General features: G+C 46.6%; 1 protein-coding gene across 1 annotated transcript; it reads right to left on the bottom strand.

Moving 5' to 3' along the window:
* Positions 1-143: 143 nt before the first annotated feature.
* LOC116380540 (scavenger receptor cysteine-rich type 1 protein M130-like) lies at positions 144-1,958 on the bottom strand (the record flags this gene model as incomplete). The annotated part of the gene is made up of 4 exons (XM_031842445.1): positions 144-587; positions 680-1,012; positions 1,533-1,817; positions 1,926-1,958. Coding segments are annotated over 4 exons (1,001 nt in total), but the record flags the coding sequence as incomplete, so codon positions are not given.
* Between the last annotated feature and the right edge of the window lie 231 nt (positions 1,959-2,189).

Genomic DNA, 2,189 nt, shown 5'->3' with positions numbered 1-2,189 from the left:
CAGACAGACAGGCAGACAGACAGGCAGGCAGACAGACAGGCAGACAGGCAGGCAGGCAGGCAGACAGACAGACAGGCAGGCAGGCAGGCAGACAGACAGACAGGTGTGTCCTCTCAGGTGGAGCTCAGCAGTCTATAGAGGTTTGAAGCTTCCAGAAACCAGCCCACCTCTCTACACTTCAGGATGTCGTTGTCCTGATTAACTTTACAGTTCAGTCCAATGGAAACCCACTGACTGTCACTGTGACAGAGGAAGGAACATCCTGGAAACATTGCTGTCAGAGATGATGTCACTGATGGGCTTACCTGAGCAGGTGAGATCCACGATGAAGGAAGAGGAAAATGATTTTAAACACTCTCTCAGAGCAGATCCAGACAGAACACAGTAAGAGTTGATCCACCACACAGATCTCTTTGAGGACGCCTTTCTCCTTCTGATAGAAACAGCAGAGCCACAGTCCAGATCTCTACAGGCAACATCTGCTCTCTTCAGGCTCCAGTTATAGTCATATACTGGTCTCCAGTCTCCCAGTTTCACCTCCAGTGTTCCTGCACAGCGACTGTCTCCTCCCACCAACCTGACAGGTTCTGAACAGAAACAAAAGAGTCGTCAGTAAAGAACAAAGTGAGTTTCAGTAGAACAGAAATGAAGCAGATCAAAGCTGCAGCTCCTCTTCTACCTGAGCAGGTGAGTCCAACAGCTTTGCCAGGTGAGCAGGTGTTTCTATCTGAGCCTGAGCTTCTACAGTCCAGGAGAGCAGACTCATTGCCTCCACACTGGAACTCTTTGGTCCACATTGGAGCCTCCACTTCTCCATAGAGCGCCCCCTGGAGGACTGAAGGAGCCCCACAGCCAAGCTCCCTACAGACCACCTCTGCATCCTGCTGGTCAAAGTCATCTTCACACACTGAGGACCACCACTGGTTAGACTGGTTAGACTGGTTAGACTGGTTGGACTTCACCTCCAGTCTGCCTGAGCACAGACTCGTCCCATTCACCAGCCTGACAGAGTCTGGAGAGATGATAGAAGATGAGAGACAAAGAGAGAAAAGACACCAGACACTAAATAACATTCTGTCTTATATTTCTCAGTAGATCTGTGACCCAGAATATCAATCTGTTTATAAAATGATCCCTAACATCTCAAAGAGATGGGGCTGGACTCTCTCCATAAGGAGGGTCCAGGCTGAAGGACGGTGTGGAGATACTGACGAGCCCCCGGCTGTGCTGAGCTGCTCTAAGTTGTGTCCAGTAGGTCTTTGGTGCCTGTTATGGTGTAAACCAAAGAAGCTGCTGGTGGAAACCAGTGAATAAGAAAGCTGTGGAGCTGAAGGAGGAGTCCTTTCAGGCTGCTTGGTGGTCGGCCCAGAGGACTCCTGGAGCAGCAGACATGGAGGTTTCATATATAAAGATATCTTGGTGCATTCAGCACCTGGTTTACTGAGGCAGCAGCTCATTAGACAAGTCTGCTGCCATTCTAACTGGTCCACCTGATACATTGCTGTCAGAGATGATGTCATTGATGGGCTTACCTGAGCAGATGAGATCCAGGACGGAGGAAGAGGAAGATGATGTTAAACAATCTCTCAGAGCAGATCTATACAGAACACAGTAAGAGTTGATCCTCCACACAGATCTCTCTGAGGTCTTCTTTCTCTGTCTGACAGAAACAGCAGAGCCACAGTCCAGAACTCTGCAGGCAACATCTGCTGTCTTCAGGCTCCAGTCAGAGTCATCTACTGGTCTCCAGTCTCCTTCATGTTTCATCTCCAGTGTTCCTGCACAGCGACTGTCTCCTCCCACCAACCTGACAGATTCTGAACAGAAACAAGAGAGTCGTCAGTAAAGAAATAAATGTAATTAATAATGTAAACTAAACCTTGAGTGCTGATTCTGCTTCATTGGTTCTTTATTTCTCTATTTACCTGTTGATGTGTGATTTCCTTCAGCCTGGAGTTCTGGAGAAATAGACACATATTTGTTGTTTTAAGTAAATGTAAAAAAAATACACAAATATTTGTTTTTAAATGTATTTGCAATTTTCATCAAAACTTATTGTGATGTTGTTACATGTATATTCAGACAGTTGAACCGGCATTTAAAAACAGGACTGTTTGTTAGTCTCCTTCCTTTTCAGCCAATCACAGAAGAGTGGATCAAAGGGTCATATTTGTTATGACAACAAGACA

The sequence above is a fragment of the Anarrhichthys ocellatus genome, unplaced genomic scaffold (assembly GCF_004355925.1).
Source record: "Anarrhichthys ocellatus isolate YVR2014 unplaced genomic scaffold, GSC_Weel_1.0 scaffold7575, whole genome shotgun sequence".
Lineage (NCBI taxonomy): Eukaryota > Metazoa > Chordata > Actinopteri > Perciformes > Anarhichadidae > Anarrhichthys > Anarrhichthys ocellatus.
This window is presented reverse-complemented; position numbering and strand designations above follow the sequence as displayed.